Source organism: Astyanax mexicanus, chromosome 3 (assembly GCF_023375975.1).
Source record: "Astyanax mexicanus isolate ESR-SI-001 chromosome 3, AstMex3_surface, whole genome shotgun sequence".
NCBI lineage: Eukaryota > Metazoa > Chordata > Actinopteri > Characiformes > Acestrorhamphidae > Astyanax > Astyanax mexicanus.
In genome coordinates, this window is record NC_064410.1 from 8,469,495 (window position 1) to 8,493,808 (window position 24,314).

Genomic DNA, 24,314 nt, shown 5'->3' on the forward strand with positions numbered 1-24,314 from the left:
GATCAATATTTGCATAGCGATGCTTACAAACCCAATAATCAATCACAGCAGGCTATCAGGAGCACATTTACTTCACACACACACACACACACACACACACACACACGATAAATGCAGAGTAAATTTGGGTCCAGGATTTAGGCCTGACTGAGCTGGGCTGGTTCTAATAAATACAGCAGGGCTATTCTACAGCTTTTCTTCTGCTCCACCTTAAGAGCCTTGAATTTTCACTCCACCTTAAGAGACTCTGCAGAACTCCCATTTCTCCTTAAACTAAGAAGCAGCCCATATTCTCTATTTTTCTGTTCCACCTTAAACAGAGCAGCAGAACTGTCCAATCCACCTTAACAAAAAAAACTAATGACTTCTTATTGTGTATTGTTATAATGGTGTTATTATATGAGAGACGTTTATTACTGCTCTTATTTTATGTAATTTACTTTGTATTATTACCATTATCTGTGAAATATTATTTTATTTTTTATATTTTTAACAAACCAATAATGAAGCAATATACAGTAACTTTTCACAGTTATTTTTGTTTATTTGGGGCAATGATAAAATCACTTAAAGTTGGTTTCCTGAAAATAAATTAAGTCTAGAGTTTTTCCTTTTAATGGAAAATGTGATAAAGTTCGGTAATAAGCTTAATCCCTGTTTAGGTAACTGCCCCTAATTGTGTGTTTTTTTAAGACTCCACAGCTTTTGAAATCGACACTTTTACCAAACATTTGAGACAGCACTATGTGTGGTAAAATTAAAACACATTACAAAATAAAATAAAAATTGAAGAAAGCACTAGCACGGAAACTGTGTTTATTTTTGTTATCATATTTATGACGGTGTGTTGGCTCAACATATACAATATATTTCTGACAGTGTATTTCTTGTGATATGTTACAACACACTGCACAATAAAATCTTGTGATTTAAAGTGATTTTTTTTTTCATTTATCTCTGTGCTGGTTTGTAGAGGTGGCACAATCATGTTGAGCTAAGTTGAACACATTCTAAAATATAACATTCATAATCTCACAATGTGCCCTCCCAAAATGTTAAAGGGCCAAACAAGACAAGGATGGGTGATACTGTAGTGTACCTGTTGTGTGAGTGTGTGTGTGTGTGTGTGTGCTTATGTACCAGTGCATCCAAAAAAAATGAATATTGTTAAGAAAGTTACTTTATTTCAGTAATTCAGTTCAGACTGTGAAATTCATATATTATATAGATATATTACACACAGAGTGATCTATTTTAACTGTTTCTTTTATTGATGATGATTATGGATTACAGCCAATGAGAACTCAAAAATCAGTGTCTCAAACAAATGGAAAATTATTTAAGACCAATTTGTACTTTTGGAAGTGTGGGCAGTGTGCCAAGTCCTGCTGGAAAATGAAATCAGCATCTTCATAAAAGTTGTCAGTAGAGGGAAGCATGAAGTGCTGTAAGAGTTTCCGGGAAAACAAAACTGCACTGACTTTAGACTTGATTATAAAACACCAACAGCAGATGACATGTCTCTATAACCATCACTGATCATCAGTAAATTTTACATTTCATTTGTAAATCAAGGGATCAGACTCTGGAGGAAGAGTGGAGAGACACACTGTCCAAACTGCATGAGGTCTAGTGAAGTTTGAAGTTTCAACCAATCAGTGATGGTTTGGAGAGGATTCAAGGATTCAAGGATTCACATGTGGTACATGAGGTGGAACGAAATTGTGGAACGAAACAGTTTTACACCCAAAGAGTTGTTATTAATAGATATATAGATAAAAAAAAGAATACAATAAAAGAAATAGAATATACAAAATAGATAGATAAATATCCCAAGAATAAAAAAAATAAATAGAGAGTAGAAAGGTTCAGCAACATGAAGTCCAGAGTGCAAGTGTGCTATAGCAGCATGATAATGTGAATTAGAGCAGTGGAGATAAAGTGTCTCAGTGCAAGTAAAGTGACCATGTTGGTAAACAGTAAACAGTAATTTGTTGAGACATGAGAGACATGTCATCTGCTGGTTTTGGTCCACTGTGTTACAGCACATTTAAAGTCAGTATAAATGATTAATAGTTCATGCTTCCATCTGCTGTGGATTTTATTTTCCAGCAGGACTTGCCAAAAGTACCAATATGTCTTATATAATATCCAAAATATCAGAGTTTTTTAATTGACTTAAGCCATCATAATCAACAATAAAAGAAATAAACACATAAAATAGATGACTCTTTTTTGAGATGCACTAGTATGTCACATTTTTCACTTTAACACTACAGTAACATATAGAAAGAATGAGGTTGTGCTTACCTTGTTTACTGCCAGCCACACACTCATTCCTGCATGTCAGAAGCAGCATGGTGTTACTCCCCCTCTCATATCCTCACACACCTGCACACACACACACACACACACAGGAACAGAGAGAGAGTTTAGGGTTTAAAACAAACAATAGTGCACAGCCTCTTTCACCACTGAGTAAAACAGCACACTCCTCTAAACAATAGTGCACAGCCTCTCCCATCCCTGAGTAAAACATCACACTCCTCTAAACAATAGTGCACAGAATCTCCCATCCCTGAGTAAAACATAACACTCCTCTAAACAAGAGTGCACAGTCTCTCTCATGCCTGAGTAAAACAGCACACTCCTCTAAACAAGAGTGCACGGCCTCTTATAACCCTGAGTAAAACATCACACTCATCTAAACAAAAGTGCACAGCCTCTCACATCCCTGAGTAAAACAGCACACTCCTTTAAACAAGAGTGCACAGCCTCTCACATCCCTGAGTAAAACAGCACACTTCTCTAAACAATAGTGCACAGCCTCTCCCATCCCTGAGTAAAACAGCGCACTTCTCTAAACAAGAGTGCACAGCCTCTCCCACCCCTGAGTAAAACAGCGCACTTCTCTAAACAAGAGTGCACAGCCTCTCCCACCCCTGAGTAAAACAGCGCACTCCTCTAAACAAGAGTGCACAGCCTCTTTCACCACTGAGTAAAACAGCACACTCCTCTAAACAATAGTGCACAGCCTCTTTCATCACTGATGAAAACAGCACAGTCCTCTAAACAAGAGTGCACAGCCTCTCCCATCCCTGAGTAAAACAGCACACTTCTCTAAACAAGAGTGAACAGCCTCTCCCATCCCTGAGTAAAACAGCACACTTCTCTAAACAAGAGTGCACAGCCTCTCCCATCCCTGAGTAAAACAGCACACTCCTCTAAACAATAGTGCACAGCCTCTCTCATCCCTGAGTAAAACAGCACACTCCTCTAAACAATAGTGCACAGCCTCTTTCACCACTGAGTAAAACAGCACACTACTCTAAACAAGAGTGCACAGCCTCTCCCATCCCTGAGTAAAACAGCACACTCCTCTAAACAAGAGTGCACAGCCTCTCCCATCCCTGAGTAAAACAGCACACTCCTCTAAACAAGAGTGCACAGCCTCTCACATCCCTGAGTAAAACAGCACACTTCTCTAAACAAGAGTGCGCAGTCTCTCCCATAACCTGAGTGAAACAGCACACTCCTCTAAACAAGAGTGCACAGTCTCTCACATGCCTGAGTAAAACAGCGCAGTCCTCTAAACAATAGTGCACAGCCTCTTTCATAACTTGAGTGAAACAGCACACTCCTCTAAACAATAGTGCACAGCCTCTTTCATCCCTGAGTAAAACAGCACACTCCTCTAAACAATAGTGCACAGCCTCTTTCACCACTGAGTAAAACAGCACACTACTCTAAACAAGAGTGCACAGTCTCTCCCATCCCTGAGTAAAACAGCACACTCCTCTAAACAAGAGTGCACAGCCTCTCACATCCCTGAGTAAAACAGCACACTTCTCTAAACAAGAGTGCACAGCCTCTCCCATCCCTGAGTAAAACAGCGCACTCCTCTAAACAAGAGTGCACAGCCTCTTTCACCACTGAGTAAAACAGCACACTCCTCTAAACAAGAGTGCAAAGCCTCTCACACCTCTGAGAAAAACATAGCACAAACTCCTTACACACTCCTCATTCACTCCTTACACACTTTTTACTCAATCCAAACACACTCCCTGCATACTACTAACGTTCTCCTCACACAGTCCTCACATATTGCTCACAAATCCTTGTTCACTCCTGACACACATTTCTTACACACTCCTTTAACACACTTATCACTATTTCCTCATAAACTCCTCACTCCTCATTCACTCCACACACACTACTCATATGTTCCCTAGAAACTCCTTATTATCTTCTTAGACACTACTCCTTCACTCCTTACACACTCCTCACACTCATCTCCTCACACACTTCACACAATCTGTTTAAATACTCACACAATCTTTACTCACTCATTACTTAGTACTTTACTCAGTACTTCTCACACACTTCTCTTTTAATATATTCTTCACAATTTTCCACACACTTTTTACTCACTCCTCATTCACTCTTCACACACTCTCACATGTTCACTAGACATTTGCCATTCACTACTTACTCCTCATTTGCTCTTTACACACCTTACACTAACACACTCCTCATACACTCATCACACTCCTCACTCACTCCTCAGGTACTCCTCACACACTCATTTGTTTCAACTTACAATGTCCCTGTACATTTCTCACACACATTTTATTTACATCCTAGGCACTCCTCATTCACTCCTCACACACACTCCTCACATTTTCCCTAGACACTTGTCATTCACTCCTCACACGCACTTGCTGACACTTCTCATATACTCCTCACTCACTGTTCACACAATGTTTACATACTCTTCATTCACTCCTCATTTGCTCCTCACACAGCTCCACACACTCCAATAACACAATACTCATACACTCATCACACTCTTCACTCATTCCTTAGGCACTCTTCACACACACTACTCACATGCTCACTAGAACTTCATTCATTCATTCTCATGCTTCTCACACACATCTCCTCACACACTCCTCACAATCTCTTCAAATACTCACACTCTTTACTTACTCATTAGGCACTCCTTATTCACACTTCACACACACACATTCACTCCTCACATGCACCTTCTCACACACTCCTTATATATTCTTCACAATTTCTCACACACTCTTTACTCACTCCTCATTCACTTTTTTTTTTACACACACCTCACATGCCCCCCTAGACACGTCATTCACTCCTCACAGGCTCCTCACACACACCTCATACACTCTTCATTCATTGCTCACACAATTCTCACATACTGGTCATTCACTCCTCACACTCAGTCTACTTACTCCTAATTTGCTCCTTGCACACCCTCCACAAACACACTCCTCATACACTCATCGCACTCTTCAGTCACTCCTCATTTGTTTCTCCTCACAATCTCCTTATACATTTTATTCACCTTTCATTCACTTCTTGCACATGCTCCCTAGATACTTGTCACTCACTCCTCACACACACACCTGCTCCTCATACACACCTTACTCACTGCTCACACAATCTTCACATACTCTTCATTCACTCCTCACACACTTCTTACTCCTCACTTGCTCCTCACACACCTCCACACACTCCAATAACACACTACTCGTACACTCATCACATTATTCACTCATTCCTCAGGCACTCTTCACACACACTACTCCTAATTTACTCCTCACACACTTCTCCTCACACACTCCTAATTTGCTTCTCTTCACAATTTCCTCATACACTTCTCACACACTCTTCATTCACTCCCCAGGCACTCCTCATTCACCCCTCACACGCACCTGCTCACACATCTATTACATAATAGTCATACACTCCTTATACACTCTTCACTCATTGCTCACACAAGATTTACATACTCTTCATTCACTCCTCACACACTTACTCTTTAGGTGATCCTCACACACCCTCCCACCCTCCACTAACACACTCCTCATCACACTCTTCACTTATTCCTCAGGCACTACGCACATTCTCACTAAAAACTTCTAATTTTCTCCTCACACAGTCCTAATTTGCTCCTCCTCACAATCTCCTCATACACTTCTCACACACTCTTCATTCACTCCCCAGGCACTTCTCATTCACTTATCACACACTACACACCCACAAGCACTGGGCACACCGATGCACCAACCAATCAAGAAACAATACAACAGAATGAAACAATACACACACAGGTACAGTGTTGGGTTACCTTTTCAGGCTGGATGGTGGGTTGGCATCCGTTGGGGGCGGGGTTGTGTGAAGGTTGTGACAGTCAGTTCAGGGAGACAGGGGGCGGCTGCAGCAGGGGGCGGGGTTTCTGTGAGGGGGTGTGGTCTGTGAAGTGATGCACAGGGGGGTCACCAAAGGGTCAAACCTATGGCCTTATCAATAACAGCCAGCAGTTTAATAGCATAGCCTTGCACACGCACACACCATCACCCCCTGTTCACCATCATGATGATTTCCTGCTTTCCTTTTCCTGTGCGTGTGTGTGTGTGTGTCTATGCGTGTGTGCTGATCAGAGCAGGGTGTGAATGTGATCCAGCACCTTCATACAGAAATCATTTCCAGTCCATCAAATTAAATTGGTTTAACTTGCTCTGGTGCTGATGTTGATGGTTGATTAGCATACCAGATTGTTAAACACAATATATACAGGTTTATACTGGTCTGGTACTGGTGTACATCTAGTCCACCAGTGTAACAGTGTGTAAAACCAACACATACTGGTTTATATTGGTCTGGTGCTGATGCAGAACTCATTGGCATGTTTACCAATGTTTAAAAAACATCAAATACTGGTTTATACTGGTCTTGTGTCTGAATGTTGCCAATACACCAGTGTTTACAAACCAACATACAGCTCTGGAAAAAAATAAGAGATCACTTTAGTTTTTGAGTCAGTTTCTCTGATTTTGCTATTTATAGATATACGTTTGAGTATAATAAACATTGTTGTTTTATTCTATAAACTATGGACAACATTTCTCCCAAATTCAAATTCCACATAAAAATATTGTCATTTAGATCATTTATCTGCAGAAAATGAGAAATGGCTGAAATAAATAAAATGATGCAGAGCTTTCAGACCTCAAACAAGTTCATATTCATAAAGTTTTGAGTTCAGAAATCAATATTTGGTAGAATAACCCTGGTTTTTAATCACAGTTTTCATGCATCTTGGCATGTTCTCCTCCACCAGTCTTACACGCTGCTTTGGATAACTTTATGCCTTTACTCCTGGTTCAATCCTGTGTTCATCCATCTTCCTCTTGATTATATTCCAGAGGTTTTCAATTTGTAAAAATCAAAGAAACTCATCACTCATCAGTTTTATTATTCAAGAATACATTACTGCAACAATTAACAATTAATATTATGTCTTATTTGGCAATATTATTGCATAATATATGATATGGCATACCCTTAATTGAGATTTTCACCAGATTGAAACAGAATGATCCAACATGTCATGATACTAATAACACACTTCATATATCCAGAACTGCAGTAAAACAAATGATACTGAACAGATTTAATTTGTATCTATTAGATATTTAATGGGAAATGAGAACAGTGTGAATTTTCCTTTTGATGGCCCATATGGCCCTAAAATATCACCATATTTCAGAGCTTTTTTGCGATAATAATATTCAAAAATGATATGGCACACCCCTACAGTGATTAAAACACAACATATACTGAGATATACTGCTTTATACTGGTTTGGTGATGGAGTTGGGCCAGTGGCACAGTATAGTAGTATAGTAGTTTTTAAAACACAACATATACTGGTTTGTACTGGTCTGGTGCTGGTGTAGAACTGTTCTGGAAAGCTTTTACAACAGAGCAACAGTTCCTAGGGAAGAAGCCATCAGGGGGCGGAGCCTGTAGATGGGGCCTGTGGCAGTGTTTAACAGTGAGACAGTCAGAGAGCTGAATCAGCCCTGACTTAAACCACTTCATATGGATGTGTTTGTGTGTGTGTGTGTGTGTGTGGGATGTATGTGGGATCAAATCTGACAGTGCGTTTAGATTATAGTGTGTGTGTGTGCGTGTGTGAGCAGATTTTGCTGACCTACAAGATAAATTATACATTCTGCTCATATAGAGCCTATGTCTCACCATACCTCCTCTGGGCACAGTCTGTAAGTGTGTGAGTGTGTGTGTGTGTGTGTGTGTGTGTGTGTGTACGTGTAGTGAGTTATTTGCTGTATTGCTAATTACCTTGATGAGGTGCTTCATTTGATTATTTATTTAAATGCATGCAATAAAGTGCCAGACAGTGGGTTACGGAAGGCGGGGCTTAAAGTAAATAAGCCATGAATTAATAATTAACAGCATGTCTGAGGCAGCAGCCTGTGGTTACTGAGTTTAATAAGCGTACAGGGCTGAGGAAAGAGCATGGTAATTCAGCAGCGCACCCCCTATTCCCCAGCACATTTTTGGATATGTCAATGACCACGTTTGGTAAAGACACGCCCCATATCTCCTCTATAGACTACATCGCCAGAAATACTCACTCACCCATCCAAGAGACAGGTGTGAAAATCCAAGCACCCAGGCATGCAGACTGCTTCTACACACATTAGTGAAAGAATGGGTCGCTCTCAGAAGCTCAGTGAATTCCAGCATGATACCGATATAGGACGCAAAAAGTCCAGTCATGAAAGTTGCTTACTGCTAAATATTCCACAGCCAACTGTCAGTGATATTATAACACTATATGGAAACGACTGGGAATAGCAGCAACTCAGCCATGTAGTGACAGACCCTGTAAAATAACAGAGCAGGTCAGCGCATGCTGAGGTAAATAGTGTGCAGAATAGGAGTGTGCCACATTGTATTGTACGCAATTAAATCACCAGAATTGTTTAATATTGTGATCGATATTATACCTTGAAATATCATGCCATATCACCGACCCCTAATTATCACATCAGGGTACTAATATTTATAGCAAAAGAAATATTCACACTGTTCTCATTTCCCATTATATATCTACTAGAGACAGATTATATCTGTCCAGTATCATTTATTGTACTTTAATCCTGGATATAACTGAGATAACTGATGATACTTGTAGTGCATTTTAGTATCATGACATTCTTGATCATTGACTTCTGTTACAAATCTGATACAATTCTGATACAATTCTTTTTTTTAAATTTCTAAGTTAGGGGTGTGCCAATATGTATGCAATAATAAAATCTAACTTTCATTTTGTAGCAGTTGTGCATTCTTAAAATATTATTTTTAATTTAGTGTTTTGTCATATCGCAGAGAGTATCATTATCGCAAATATACCATACAAAATAGTGATAATATTTTAGGGCCATATCGCCCTACCCATAGTGCAGAGGTCACCAACTTTCTGCAGAGAGAATCACTACAGACCTCCACACCTAATGTGGCCTTTAGATTATCTCAAGAACAGTGCACAGAGAGCTTTAATGGAATGGGTTTCCATGCACAGGCACGTGAATCCAAGCATAATGCAAAGACCTGGATGCAGTTTTGTGAAGTAAAGCCACTTCTGAACGCTAGAGCAGTTATAACGTGTTTGGGTTTGGTGATTGACAGAAGAACATGTACTTGTCTGACTGCACTGTGCCAACTATAAAGTTTGGTGGAGGGGGGATTAAGGGTTGGGGTGGTATTTTTTAGGAGCTGTTATTCACAAATGTCTCTGTTGTCTGAAACAGCTGGGACTCATATTGTTAGCTGCTGGTTGTGAGATATAAAATGCACACAGGCCTACTTATCTCATAACAATAGTGCTGGGCAATTATGACCTAATCATGATGTGTTTTTCGATTATAATTTTTCCCCTAATAAAAATTAAACTGTTTGGTGTTTAGACGCCTTGGGTTTTACACACAGCCATGGAGAAACTCACACACTGATGGACACTGGATTAGACTTCAAAACGCATGTTTGTGAATTAAATTTGAGAAATAATGCACTAAACGAGTCACAAACGAAACTTTGTAGAAGAGATTACTATTGTTTTCCACAGTTAATCACTGATCTTCAACATAGAGCGATGATGCTGCAGTTTTTAGAAGCGCTAGGATTTATTTCTAGCTAAATATATGCTTTATCCCTTCGGGAGTTTGAGTCAAAAGTGCTGGAACAGTGCTGGAACCTCAGCAAAATGTTTAGAAAATATGCGCGGGTTAGTCTGTGAGAGGCACCGTAACCAAGGTAAGACGGATAAACACTTCAGAAATGAGTAGCATTTTCAGATATTTTAGATTGAAAAGATAAAATGTCTGTATGTAAAATTGTGATTACTCCATTTTGAAATCGCATTAAAACTGTAATTTGAATTAACCAAATCAATAATGAAAATTGCCCAGCACTACCTAGCAAGTTAAAAAAATGGTTTTGTTCTGGAGATGTTCTGCTGCTTCTGGGACTTGGTGACACGATGGAGATTCACGATGGAACCGTGAATCTCACAGAGACTAACCCTTACACTCAATCTGATTCTGTTGCAAGAACAAAATCCAGAATCCAGTCTGGATGCCTCAGAAGAAAAAGAGTAAATGTTCTGGAGTATCCGAGTCCAAGTCCTGACTTGAACCGCACGCTAGCAGAACCTCAAACAGCCCTGAAAGCCCCCAGTGGGGCTGAATTACGGAACACACACTCCGTCCGCACGTCCTTCCGTGTCCTCTGGACTTCCTGAACGTCCACTGTGTCCCAAACAAGAACACACTTCTTTCACTCTCTCGCTCTCTCTCTCCATTTAGTCCATCTTCCTGTTTCTCTCTCTCTCTCTCCTCCTAGGTGTGTCTCTGTGAGTGTGTGTGTCTCTGAGAGTGTGTGTGTGTGTGAAAGTCTGGCAGGTTGAGTGGGTGTTAATGTGATACGGTCCCTGCTGAGCTCTGACACACACACACACACTGTGTGCACCAGTAGGGGGCGGAAGTGTCCATTCTAGTTTAGGTCTGAGACTTCAGAAGCTCTAGTTCCAAAAACTTATCGGACGAGTTCTGGGCGGGAATTTTTTAAGTTCCATCTTAAATGGAATTTAAGGTAGAACAGAAATTTGTAATAATAACATTTAACAAAATTTCCTGTTAGCTACATTAGCCTCATAGCTTCAGTGCTAATTGGTAGGGTGTAAGATTCAATTTCCTGTTAGATACATTAGCTTAATAGCTTCAGTGCTAATTGTTAGGGTGTAAGTTTCAATTTCCTGTTTGCTACATTATCCCCAGAGCCCCAGTGCTAATTGGTAGGGTGTAAGTTTCAATTTCCTGTTAGCTACATTTGCCTCATAGCTTCAGTGATAATTGATAGGATGTAAGTTTCAATTTCCTGTTAGCTTCATTTGCCTCATAGATGTAGTGCTAATTTGTTGTGTTGTGGGTGTAAGTTTTAACTTCCTTGTAGCTACATTAGGCTCATAGCTTCAGTGCTAATTGGTAGGGTGTAAGTTTTAATTTCCTGTTAGCTACATTCGCCTAACAGATCAAGTGCTAATTGGTGGGGTGTACATTTTAATTTCCTGTTAGCTACATTAGCCTCATAGCTACAGTGATAATTAGTAGAGTGTAAGCTTCAATTTCCTGTTAGCTACATTAGCCTCATAGCTTCAGTGCTAATTGGTGGGTGTAAGATTCAATTTCCTGTTAGCTACATTTCCCTCATAGCTTCAGTGATAATTGATAGGATGTAAGTTTCAATTTCCTGTTAGCTACATTAGCCTCATAGTTCCAGTGCTAATTGGTGGGGTGTAAGTTTTAATTTCCTGTTAGCTACATTTGCCTCATAGCTTCAGTGATAATTGATAGGATGTAAGTTTCAATTTCCTGTTAGCTTCATTTGCCTCATAGATGTAGTGCTAATTTGTTGTGTTGTGGGTGTAAGTTTCAACTTCCTTGTAGCTACATTAGTCTCATAGCTTCAGTGCTAATTGGTAGGGTGTAAGTTTTAATTTCCTGTTAGCTTCATTTGCCTCATAGATGTAGTGCTAATTTGTTAGGGTGTAAGTTTCAACTTCCTTGTAGCTACATTAGTCGCATAGCTCCAGTGCTAATTAGTAGGGTGTAAGTTTTAATTTCCTGTTAGCTACATTTGCCTAACAGATCAAGTGCTAATTGGTGGGGTGTACATTTTAATTTCCTGTTAGCTACATTAGCCTCATAGCTACAGTGCTAATTAGTAGAGTGTAAGCTTCAATTTCCTGTTAGCTACATTAGCCTCATAGCTACAGTGCTAATTGGTAGGGTGTAAGTTTAAATTTCCTGTTAGCTACATTTGCCTCATAGCTTCAGTGATAATTAATTGGATGTAAGTTTCAATTTCCTGTTAGCTACATTAGCCTCATAGCTTCAGTGCTAATTAGTAGAGTGTAAGCTTCAATTTCCTGTTAGCTACATTAGCCTCATAGCTCCAGTGCTAATTGGTAGAGTGTATGTTTTAATTCCCTGTTAGCTTCATTTGCCTCATAGCTTCAGTGCTTATTGTTAGGGTATAAGTTTTAATTTCCTGTTAGCTACATTAGCCTCATAGCTTCAGTGCTAATTGGTAGGGTGCAAGTTTCAATTTCCTGTTAGCTACATTGGCCACATAGCTTCAGTGCTAATTGATGACATGTAAGTTTCAATTTCCTGTTAGCTACATTAGACACATCGGCACGGTATAAGCTTCCTTTTCCTGTTAGCTAAACTTGCCCCGGAGCTCCAGCACTAGCTCGAGTGGTGTAAGTTTCCTTTTCCTCTTAGCAACATTAGCCTTGTAGCTTCTGTGCTAATTGGTGGGGTGGAAGTTTCCTTTTTCTCTTAGCTACATTAGCCTCAGGGCTGTATGTAGAGTAAGGAGGGGGTGCTGTACATAGAGCTGTTTTTTCTAGAAGTCTCTCTCTGAACCCAGGTCAGTCTAAATCGTGCTGATCCTCCACACCCCAGGGTGAGTAAATTACAGACTGGCAACAGCAGCACCCCTAATTACCTAAATCAGCTAAACAAGAGTGGCGTCTCCATCCCCTGGGATCTACACTAAAACCTGCGAGAGTGTGTTTACACCTTAGCTCCTCACCACAGAGTAAAATACCACCACACTGACCTTAAAGAGACCACCCATTTAATTTACAGTATAGCTCCACAAATTCAGTCTACAAAAGTTTAGCTCCATCTGTTTAACATGGACCATTTAGTCTACAACAGTTTAGCTCCACATATTCAGTCTACAGACGTTTACCTCCACCCATTCAGTCTACAACAGTCTAGCTTGGACCATTCAGTCTACAGGAGATTAGCTCCACCCATTCAGTCTACAGTGGTTTGCCTTTACCTATTCAGCCTACATAATTCACTCTACAGCATATTAGCTCTGACCATTCAGTCCACAGCAGTTTAGCTCTGACCCTTCAGGCTATAGCAGTTTAGCTCCACCATTCAGCTTACAGCAGTTAAACTCCACCTATTCCATATACAGCAGTCTTCCTCCACACTTTTGGATTACAGATGTTTAGCTTCATCTTTTCAGTCTACAGCAGTTTAACTCCACCTATTCAGTCTACAGCACTTTAGCTCCACCTATTTAGTCTACAGCAGTTAAACTCCACCTAGTCCATCTACAGCAGTCTTCCTCCACCGTTTTGGTTTACAGATGTTTAGCTTCATTCTTTCAGTCTACAGGAGTTTAGTTCCACCTATTAAGTCTACAGCAGTTTAGCTCTAACCATTTAGTCTACAATAGTTTAGCTCCAAACATTCAGTCTACTGCAGTCTTCCTCCACCCTTTCAGCCTACAGAAGTTTAGCTTTACCCTTTCTTTCTATCTACCGCAGTTTAGTTTCAGCTTTTCCATCTACAGCAGTTTAGCTCCAAAATTTGGTATGCAGAAGTTAGCTCCACCCGTTCAGTCTACATAAGATTAGTCCCACCTATTGCATTTACAGCAATCTTCCTCCATCCATTTGGACTACAAATGTTTAGCTTCACTCTCTACAGCAGCTTAGCTTCACCTACTCAGCCAACAGAAGTTTAACTCCACCCATAAAGCGGTTTATCTTCACTGATTCAGTCTACAGCATTTTAGATCCCACTCATTCAGTCTAAAGCAGTTTATCTCCACCTATTCAGTCTACAGCAGTTAAACTCCACCTATTCCATCTACAGCAGTCTTCCTCCACCCTTTTGGATTATAGATGTTTAGCTTTGTTCGTTTAGTCTACAGCAGTTTAGTTCCACCTATTAATTGTACAGCAGTTGAACTCCTTCCATATGAACAGATAGATGGGTAGATTCGTTTTTTTTTTTTTTTTATAGCATCGATTTTTACCTACGATTCTTTCCCAGATGAATGAATAGCAGAACTTTTTTTGGGCAAACATTTGTGCATCCTCATGTCCTTTTAACGACAGTACACCAGAAACTCCTTCAAAACCATGTGTAAATCCACACAAAGCACACTCCTAACAACAACCTAACATTCAACAGGCACGCAGCAAACACAAAGCAACACTCCAGATCAGATCAGATCAGATATCACACGGCAACTGTTTACCGGCACCCTGACATCCATCTTCCTACCATACAGTACTGTCTATGTAAATACATTAGACACCATAATAGCAGCTTAGCAACAACATTGCAACCACTTGCAATGTCATAGCAAAAGGGCTGGATAGCTGGAATGCTTATTTTTGTAGTCATCTAATTTGTCTCCTGTTCCTTGTTTCCATTATCACTGTAAAATGATAGAAACAGCTCAATGTAGCATTTAAATCACCTCTAAATGACAGAAGCTGTTTAAACGTGAAATGTTTTAGTGAGTAAATGATTTAGTGAGTAAATATGTCATCTGTTTGAGCAGCGCTTACCATTCTCTTATGGTGTTTCTGTTTCTGTCCCCAGCACTTTGTGTAGTGAGGTGCAGTTACAATTTACGATTAGCCGATACACTTTTATAATCGACATTGTCCATTTAATTTTTCCTGTTTTCCTGTTAGCTAGAGTACATTAGCCTAATAGTTTAAGCTTCCATTTCCTGTTAGCTACATTAGGTCTGTGTCTTCAGTGCTAATTGGTGTGGTATAAGCTTCCTTTTCCTGTTAGCTATACTTCCCCCGTAGCTCCAGTTCCAATTTAGAGAGGTGTAAGTTTCCTTTTCCTCTTAGCTACATTAGGTTAGCAGCTAGTGCTAATTAATGGGGTGAAACTTTCCTTCTACTCTCAGCTACAAGATGTTTAAACGTGAAATTTTCTGATATTTAGTAAGTAAATATGTCATCTGAGTAAGCAGCCCTTATGATTTCCCCATATATACAGTTAACTTTGCAATACACACAATAACTTACACTATAGACATATTGATGGTGTTCCACTGAAATACATTAAATATGATTGAACATACAACAGGGGTGGACAATGAAAGTGAAACACCTGGTTTTAGACCTCAATAATTTATTGTGGTGACGGACAGTTCTGGTGGAAACAGGAGAGTTGAGGTGCACATTGAATTCAGCCGTGATTTGATCAGCCGTGGTTTTATGTTTTTTGGATACAATCCGGGTTAGCACCCGAACATCCTTTTCAGACAGCTTCCTCTTACAGCATCCACAGTTAATCCTGTTGGATGTGGTTGGTCCTTCTTGGTGGTATGCTGACATTACCCTGGATACCGTGGCTCTTCACAAAGACTTGCTGTCTTGGTCACAGATGCGTCAGTAAGACGTGCACCAACAATTTGTCCTCTTTTGAACTCTGGTTTGTCACCCATAATGATCAATTATGTGCATTGCAATATTTTAAGCAAAATTGTGCTCTTACCCTGCTAACTGAACCTTCACACTTTGCTCTTACTGGTGCAATGTGCAATTAATGAAGACTGGCCACCAGGCTGCTCCAATTTAGCCATGAAACCTCCCACACTAAAATGACAGGTGTTTCAGTTTCATTGTCTAACCCCTGTGTGTAAGTGGTGCAAGTTTTTCACTCACAGGTACACCTGTACTCCTGAATCTTGAATCTTGCATTTCAGTACCCATTAATTTGTTTAGTGAGCTGCAGTTACAAATTCACAATTAGTTGATAATGAAATTTGGAATTGATACGTTTTTTTATAATCGACATTGTCCTTTATGTAGCTACAGCGCTACACAGCAACTACCTTTAAAACAAAAGCAACTTATCTAGATCCTCTGGTTTTTCAGTACTGTGCAGAACCACTGTGTGAGGGTTTCTTCGTGGCATCTACCCTTAATGTAGGGCTCCGGTGCCTACAAGGGTATAAAAGTCTAAACTGTGTAAGTGTGTGTGTGTGAGTGTGTGAGGATGGTAAAGTGGGTTATGTGAAGTGTGTGTGATATATTTAGTCGGCAGGCCGATGTGTATGTGGGGTACGGCGCTGCGGTGGGCGGGGCATGTGGGGCGCCCCACTTTCCTTAAGTGGAGCTACCTGACCGCGCAACTGTGTGTGTATGTGTGTGTGTGTGTGTGTGCTGGTATCTGACCTAGGCACTGAAGACGGAATTTATCCAAAGCGACTTGGAAATACATCTGTGCAAAAGTTTTGGACGCCCTGAGGAATTAAACGCACATAACACACTGTTTATCTGGGCGAGAAGAGATTAGAATAAACACAAAATGAACAAACAAACAAACAAATAAATAAACAGTCCAGTGGGTTTGCAGCATTTAACCGTTCTCAGAACTCTTCTGGAGGAAGGCCAGAATTTCTGGGTTCTTGTCCAGCATCCTGTCTGTCTAATCGGTTCTATATAGTCTATATGAGCTGTGTGGAAAATCGTAGGCGGACGGGTCTCTGAGTGATCCACACACCTGAGGCTCTCTGAGCGGTCATCTACTCATTATTACCTGCTGTTCACTCTTATTATTTTTTATATTACCATTATCATTAGTACAGAAGAGTAATATGGGCACACACACCATAAATCTCACCATATCTCATATATATTCACCACCATACACAGCCATACACAACATTTATCATTTTAATTACATAAAAACACCTGTAATCACACACACACACACACACACACAAACAGACATACATTTAGATAGCGTAGCTCTCTTATAAAAAAAGCTAATAGCTAATATGCAAACCCTAGTAATGTTGTACTTGCTAGTGCCGCTAGACTAAATGCGGAGAGTGTTTTTTTTTTTTTTTTTTTCCAGCTGAGCTGCTGGAAGATCCTCCTAAACTCCGGAACAGTGTTCCCACACGGTCTGCAGCGTGAGCTCCATAAGACTTTATTAATCCAGATTAAAATCATCAGCTTTAATCATTTCATTCAATTTCCCTCCACATAAACCGAAGCCTTTAACTTTACTACCTTCAGCTGCACGTTTTCTGTACCTAGCATATATGTACATACATAGATGATTATATACGAAAGAATGTAATTAATTACCTAAAATCACAATCACAATTAGTTAGTCACATAGTCACACTCCATTTACTGGTGATGTCTGACCTGTTTTCTGTACTATATTGGACCCCTTTCTTTAGTCTCTTAAAAGAAACATGACAAACAACATTAAAGCTCCAAATTACTATTTCAAATCACATGATGTTATACAGAATCACTGCATTTACTGTATGAAAAAACTCTTCAAGAACCCATATAGGTGTAAAATATATGTATATAAGATAACTAACTTTATAAGATATAAGATAACTAACTTTACTACCTTCAGCTGCACGCTTTATGTACCTATCGTATACGTATATACATAGATGATTATATACGTGTGTGTATATATTCCAGATTCTCCTGTAAATATAATATTTTGTAGAGATTATAAAGATGTTTCAGGGAAGAATGTGATTGATAACTTAAAATTGTCAGTTATATAGTCATGTAGTCACACACCACATACTGGTGATGTCTGACCTGTTTAGTACTATATTGGACCCCTTTCTTTAGTCTCTTAAAAGAAACATAAGCAAAGGATTTTTTTACAAAGACAAACAGCATTAAACATACAAATCACTATTTTAGATCACATGATTTTATACAGAATCACTGCATTTACTTTATGAAAGAACTCTTCAAGAATATATATATATATATATATATATATATATATATATATATATATATATATATATACACATTTTGCACATATATGGGTTCTTGAAGAGTTCTTTCATATATATATATATATATATATATATATATATATATATATATATATATATATATGAAAGAACTCTATATATGAAAGAACTCTTCAAGACATATATATGTATATATATATATATATATATATATATATATATATATGTGTGTGTGTGTGTGTGTGTGCGTTGAAGTCATATATAAATATTAGTATGAAAAATATATATATATATATATTTAACAGAATCTTGTTACTGATGTATGTAAACAGATGGGTGGTACTCACCTGGTCAGTACAGCAGTCAGACTCTGAGCTGAGCAGCAGAAACGATTTTACCGTCCACGTAAAAAAAAAAAATCCAAAGCCAGATTTACACTAAACACAGCCGGGTCAGAAGCTCAATCAGTACCAGAACCGTGCTGGATCAGTGCCAGGTGAATGTGGGTGTCAGCACAGGTGTGAGTGCTGGATCACTAGCAGGGTCAAGGCCACAATTCATAGCAGATCAACTCAAAGATCGGCATCAGGTTCGGTTCCAGGTCAAAGTTGAGGGTCAAATTCGGATCTGTGTCAGGGTCCAGGCAGGGTCAGCACCAGGTCAGCGCCAGGAAAGTGCCCGGTTCCAGGCCGGCTTAGTACCAGGCTCAACGCTGAGGTCAGAGGTCAACAGGTGCTGTAGGAGAAACTATTCAGGAGAGAGAGAAAGAGAGAGAGAGAGAGAGAGAGCAGTCAATGTGTATCCTCTCTCGTCCACCCTGAGTCCAGAGTGAGGACGTACATCCACTCTGATCACACACACACACACACACACACACTCACACAGGGGCGGAGGTGTGTGTGTTGGTGTGCTCCACTTAGTGAGCAGTGGATCACACACACACTGTCACACACACACTACACTCACTTCACATACACACTTTAGTCTGAGCGAAAAACACAGTATTAATTAAGACTTTATAAGACATTTATGTGTGTGTTTGTGCGTGTAAATAACACACACACATACACACCACACTCACTACACACAAACTCCGGTCTGACCAAAAAACACTTATTTTTTATATTAATTATGAGTTTACAAGACTTGTATGTGTGTGTCAGTGTGTGTGTGTGAAGTGGATCAAGCACACACTACACTCACTACACACACACACTCCAGTCTGACCAAAAAACACTGTATTATTTGAACGTTTATAAGACATATATACGTGTGTGTGTGTGTGTGTGTTTGTGTGTGAAGTGGTTCACACACACACACACACACACACACAAACCACACTCACTTCACACACACTCCAGGCTGACCAAAAATCCCTGTATTGAGAGTTTATAAGACATTTATGTGTGTGTGTTTGTGTCAGTGTGTGTGTGTGTGTCTGTGTGTGCGTGTGGATCACACACACCACACTCACTACACACACACTCCAGTCTGACCAAAAATCACTGTACTAATTAAGGGTTAATAAGACATTTATGTGTGTGTGCATGTGTTTGTGTGAATGTCAGTGTGTGAGTAAAATGTATTAATCTTAGTATCTTCAAAATTCTTTAATCACAGGATAATCTTTACTGTGTATACACATCAGTGCATATGCTTGCATACACACACACACACACACACACAGAAGTATTCATACATATGCTTGCATGCATGCACACAACTGAACAGAGAGAGACTGAACAGACTGAACAGAGGGAGAGATTAAAGAGGAGGCTAAAAGCACTGAAACTGACTGAAATGACAAAGGAATAAAGGGAGAGAGTGCATTAATGAGGAGTAAAAGAAGAGAGAGTCCAAAAGGAGGGAGAGACTAAGTGGAGCAAGACTTAAATTAAACAGAGACTGAAAAGAGGGTGACTAAAAAAAGAAAAACTGAAAGGAGGAAGAATTAAAACTGAAATGAGAGAAACTGAAAGAGAGGAGACTAAAAATACAGACTGAAAGCGAAGAGTGAGTGAAAAGAAGGAGATTGAAAGGCGAGAGATACTGAAATGACAGACTGTAGAGACACTGAGAGTAGGGAAAGACTAAGAGGGAGAGATTGAATTAAGGAGGGATTAGATAGTCAGACTAAAAGGTGTGACACTAAAAAGAGGGAGGTACTGAATGGAGTCAGACTGAAAACAGAGAGACTAGAAGATAGAATTGAAAGAATATTTGAAAGGAGGAAAAGACATAAAGAAGAAATAGAGCAAAAGGAGTGAGAAGGACTAAGAAGAGGGAGACTGAATAAGTGACTGAAAGAGGGAGTGGCAAAGGTGTTAGAGACCGAAATAAATAGGATATAAAAGGAGGGAGCATAAAACAGAGGCTGAAAGGAAAGAGCCTGAAAGGAGAGAGAGGCTAAAAAAAGGAAGAAACCAAAAAGTGGACGACTGAAAGAATGGGAAAGACAGAGAGGAGGAAGAAACTGAAAGGCAGAAGACACTAAAAGGAGGGTGAGACTGGAGAGAGACTGAAAAGAGAGAGAGACAGAATGGAGAATGACACTGAAAGGAGGGAAACTGAAATAAGGGAGAAGGAAAGGTGGGAAAGACAGAGAGGAGGAAGAAACTGAAAGGTGGAAGACAATGAAAGGAGGTAGACTGAAAAGAGGGAGACTAAAAGGAGAAAAAGACAGAGAGGAGGAAGAAACTGAAAGGTGGGAGACCATGAAAGGAGGGAGACTGAAAGGAGGGAAAGACAGAGAGGAGGAAGAAACTGAAAGGTGAGAGACCATGAACGGAGGGAGACTGAAAAAATAAAAAGACAAGGAGGAGGAACAAACTGAAAGGTGGGAGACAGTTAAAGGAGGGTGACACTGAAATGAGGGAAATTGAAATGAGGGAGACTAAAAGGACGGAAAGACAGAGAGGAGGAAGAAACTGAAAGGTGGGAGACACTGAAAGGAGAGAGACTGAAATGAGGGAGACTGAAAGGAGGGAAAGACAGAGGAGGAAGAGCCTGATAGGTGGGAGACACTGAAAGGAGAGAGACTGAAATGAGGGAGACTGAAAGGAGGGAAAGACAGAGGAGGAAGAGCCTGATAGGTGGGAGACACAGAAAGGAGGGAGATTGGAATGAGGGAGACTAAAAGGAGGGAAGACAGAGAGGAGGAAGAAACTGAAAGGTGGGAGACACTGAAAGGAGAGAGACTGAAATGAGGGAGACTGAAAGGAGGGAAGACAGAGGAGGAAGAGCCTGATAGGTGGGAGACACTGAAAGGAGAGAGACTGAAATGAGGGAGACTGAAAGGAGGGAAAGACAGAGGAGGAAGAGCCTGATAGGTGGGAGACACAGAAAGGAGGGAGATTGGAATGAGGGAGATTAAAAGGAGGGAAGACAGAGAGGAGGAAGAAACTGAAAGGTGGGAGACACTGAAAGGAGAGACACTGAAATGAGGGAGACTGAAAGGAGGGAAAGACAGAGGAGGAAGAGCCTGATAGGTGGGAGACACTGAAAGGAGGGAGATTGGAATGAGGGAGACTAAAAGGGGGGAAGACAGAGAGGAGGAAGAAACTGAAAGGTGGGAGACACTGAAAGAAGGGAAAGACTGAGGGAGACTGAACGGAGAAAAAGACAGATAGGTGGAAGAAACTGAAAGGTAGGAGACACTAAAAGGAGGGAGACTGAAAGGAGAGAGACTGAAAAGAGTAAGAGACTGAAATGAGGGAGACAGAACGGAGGGAAAAACATATAGGTGGAAGAAACTGAAAGGTAGGAGACACTAAAAGGAGGGAGACTGAAAGGAGAGAGACTGAAAAGACAGAACTATACAGACAGGGTGAGGAAGGAAGGTGTGTGTGAGGTGATTCTACCAGAAACATGGATAAACTGGAAACACACACACACACACACACACACAGACCAACTGCAGTTCATTTTACTCTACTCTCTGAACATACACATGTGTGTGTATGTGTTAACGTAAAACATATGGGAGCAGACCAGAGAGACAGAGTGATAAAGAGAGAGAGATACAGAGAGAAAGAGAGAAAAAGAGAGAGAGCGGCGGGGTACGTACCGATCATCCCAACATAGAGTTCCCCAAATCAGAGAGGCAGAGTGGGGGAGGGGAAAGACCAGGAGAGAGAGAAATCAATCGCTCCGAATGAGAGAGAGAGAGAGAAAGAGAGAGAGATGCTCCCAGACAGAGACAGCAAGAAAGAGAGAGCAATGATGGATGGAGAAAAGAGAAAGATGGAGCAGATATAAAAGTTAAAGAGAGTGAGAGAAAAGGAAAGAATGAAAGGATAAAATGGGAGAATGAAAAAGAGATGAAAGAAATGAGAATGAAAGCGAGAAAAGAAGACAAAATGATGAGAGAGAAAAAGGAAAGAATGAAAGGGATGAAAAAGAGAGAGAGGGAAAGAGAGAGAGCGTTAGGCCATGAGGAACAGAAGGAATGGAAGGGATGAATGAAGCGATGGCTGGATGGATGGATGGAAAATACAGAAATGTGGACGCTCCCTCTCTTTTGTGTGTGTGAGTGAGTGTGTGAGTGTGTATGTGTGTGTGTGTCACAGGTGGGGCGAGTTGTGGAGGATGTAGATGAAGCAGTAGATGATCAGACAGAGGAGAGAGAGAACGGAGAGATGGAACGACAGAGCACCTCCCAGCACCACCATCAGGAAGAAGAAGAACAAAAAGCGGAAGATAAAAACGAATACGCCGCCACCGCCGCGCGTCCCTCCACCGCCTGAGCTGCACATACACACACCTGCCCTGACACACACACACACACACACACATACACACACAGCTGCCTCGCTGTGGGTCAAGCGTCTGTATTGCTACCTGTTTAAACACAGGCTAACACACACACTCACTCACTCACACACACACACACACACTCACTGCACCCATCGCATTCTGGATGAGAACTAAGCCTCGTGTTCTCTCTCTGTCTCTCTCTCTCTCTCTCTCTCAGCAGAGGAGTGAGGGAGGGAGTGAGTGAGGGATGGCTCCAGCGGGGCATTAGTATTCAGTGAGAGAGAAAAGGGGGATGAGAGAGCGGAGGAGTGCAGGAAGAATGGAGCACAGTGTAAGAGTCTGGCGCACTCTGCTGGTCGACCACCATCAGCTTCTACTCTGAACAGCAGCACACTGGTCCTGAGTCTGAAACAGAAGAAATGATACCAACTCAGGCAGGATCCTAGGTAGGGGTGGGCGATATGGCGAAATATTACAATATTTCAAGGTATTTTCGCAATAACTATACTCTTGGCGATATGACTGAATTATAAAAAGTATTTTAAATATACACTACTGCAACAAAATGAAAAATGTAATTTTATTATTGCATATTATATGATATGGCACACCTCCAACTGATATATTAAATAATACAAGAATGTTATCAGATTTGTAACATAAGTCAATGAACCAGAATGCCATGATACTAATAATAATGCACTCCAAATATCTCCATATATCCAGGATTAAAGTATAATAAATGATACTGGACAGATATAATCTGTCTCTAGTAGATATATAATAGGAAAAGAGAACAGGGTGAATTTTTCTTTTGCTAAAAACAGTAAAAAAAAAAAAAAAAAAAAAAAAAAAAAAAAGTAGTACCCTGATGTGATAATTAGGTGTGAGTGATATGGCACGGTATATTTCAGGGTATAATATCATTCACAATATACAAAATTATTGGTGATATCATTGTGTATTATTGCGTTTATTGCAATATGGTACACCCCTAATCCTAGGCTACGCTTACAAAGTAGGTAAAAGTGGCGCAAATCTGACAGGTGTGTCTGCGCTGTGGTACCCCTTATTTCCAAAATAACTTTTCAATATTTGTCAATACTATTCAGGATTATTTTTTTTAGTAGTAAACAATCAGGAAGTGTCATCAGATAATAAGGAAACATGCAAAGTTCAAGCACTGTCATCTGTTGTCAGCAGTGCTAAAGCCAGTATTTTCTTACTATATCTATGCAGGAGTAAAAACGAGGTAATCGCATGGCCTTCATCCACATGGTTGGGCACGTGCTTGTGCACGCACATGTCGAAAGCTGTGCACCTCAGTCCAGCGCAGTTTTGGGCAGATATTTCCAGTTACAGCTGAATTCACACTTTTAATCCCAGAAAACGCTCTTATTTACCTTTTAAAAAACGATTTAAATGCCTGATTAAAGGGCCGATTACTGTTGTTTTGCTGTTTTTCTCAGGTTTTGAGTGCTCGGCGCTGACTCGGCTCTTGATCGCTCCAGTGACTATATTCCAGAGGTTTTCAATTTGGTAAAATTAATAAAACTCATCCTTTTTAA

At 40.3% G+C, this 24,314-nt stretch overlaps 1 protein-coding gene across 4 annotated transcripts in view; it reads right to left on the bottom strand.

The window, feature by feature from the left end:
- Positions 1-22,954, bottom strand: part of LOC103041816 (glutamate receptor ionotropic, NMDA 2B) — a 118,011-nt gene extending 95,057 nt beyond the window's left edge. The window contains exons 1-4 of one of the 4 annotated variants that reach the window (XM_049475777.1): positions 22,646-22,954; positions 18,339-18,726; positions 6,158-6,282; positions 2,311-2,391 (exon numbers count right to left, since the gene is read on the bottom strand). In XM_049475777.1, the coding sequence (XP_049331734.1) occupies positions 2,311-2,337 (27 nt within the window). In that variant the 5' untranslated portion in view covers positions 2,338-2,391; positions 6,158-6,282; positions 18,339-18,726; positions 22,646-22,954. The other 3 variants (XM_049475775.1, XM_049475774.1, XM_049475776.1) reach the window with 3 other exon arrangements.
- Between the last annotated feature and the right edge of the window lie 1,360 nt (positions 22,955-24,314).